This window comes from Penaeus monodon, unplaced genomic scaffold, assembly GCF_015228065.2.
Source record: "Penaeus monodon isolate SGIC_2016 unplaced genomic scaffold, NSTDA_Pmon_1 PmonScaffold_19100, whole genome shotgun sequence".
Taxonomy (NCBI): domain Eukaryota; kingdom Metazoa; phylum Arthropoda; class Malacostraca; order Decapoda; family Penaeidae; genus Penaeus; species Penaeus monodon.
In genome coordinates this window covers 2501-3510 of record NW_023648706.1, presented here as the reverse complement: position 1 = coordinate 3510, position 1010 = coordinate 2501, and the positions used below count along the sequence as shown (strand labels likewise).

The window sequence follows — 1010 nt, the reverse complement described above, 5'->3', positions numbered from 1 at the left end:
AAATAATAATATATAAACAAAAATTTATTATAATTATTATATATATAACACCCCACAACACAAAAACAATTCACACACAAAAACACCCACCAAAACCCACACACACACACACACACAACAACACACACACCACACACAAACACACATACACATACACATACACCACAAACACACACACAACACAACATACTCACACACCACACACACACACCACACACACACACAATACATTAAATATACTATAACGTAAATATATAATATATTATATAATAAAATTAATATATATATAAATTATATATATATATATACGTATATAGGTATAAAATATTTATGGTTGTGTGTTGTGGTGTGTGTGGGGTGTGTGTTGTGTGTGTGTGTGTGTGTGTGTGTGTGGGTGTGTGTGTGTGTGTGTTTTGTGTGTGTGTTGTGTGTGTGTGTGTGTGTGTGTGTGTGTGGTGTGTGTTGTGGGTTGTGGGAAATGTGTTGGGGGGGTGGTGGGTGTTTTTAAAAATTTTATATTTTAATATAATAATTTAATATGTATATAATATAATAATATATATTATATAACAAAAAAATCTTAATTACCCCGAGGTTGTTACCTGTGGGAACACGGAAGAAGTCACAGCTGTTAGCAACAACAGCACTATCGGAGGTGTGTAGGAGTATATATAACAACGATAGGCGGTGGGTCTGTGCGCAACGATGAAGTCCTCGGCTGTTTTTGTGCTCTTGGCAGGTATGGGGGAACAGCAACACAGGTTTCGGACAAATATTGTATCTAATTGGTTCTTTTTTATCTTGTCCAGTTACAATAACAATAATTAGATGTCAAGATTGTTATTGTTGTTATCAGTGGTATTCGGCTTGGTTTTGTAGATGAATATTTTTCTTAAGTAGAAATTAGTAAATGATGATGGTGATATGATTCCAGAAAATAAATATCCATCGAACTAATACATACGATAAAAAGGAAGCGTATTAAAATAAAATAATATTTCAGCTGTCTT

The 1010-nt window shown here is 33.5% G+C and overlaps 1 protein-coding gene across 1 annotated transcript in view; it reads left to right on the top strand.

The window, feature by feature from the left end:
* Positions 1 to 627: 627 nt before the first annotated feature.
* LOC119569841 (C-type lectin domain family 17, member A-like) overlaps positions 628 to 1010 on the top strand; it is a 2172-nt gene continuing 1789 nt past the window's right edge. The window contains exons 1-2 of the mRNA XM_037917834.1: positions 628 to 739; positions 1004 to 1010. The exon at positions 1004 to 1010 is cut by the window's right edge and continues 50 nt beyond it. Of these exons, the coding sequence (XP_037773762.1) occupies positions 706 to 739; positions 1004 to 1010 (41 nt within the window). The 5' untranslated portion in view covers positions 628 to 705. The remainder of the gene's footprint in view (positions 740 to 1003) is intronic.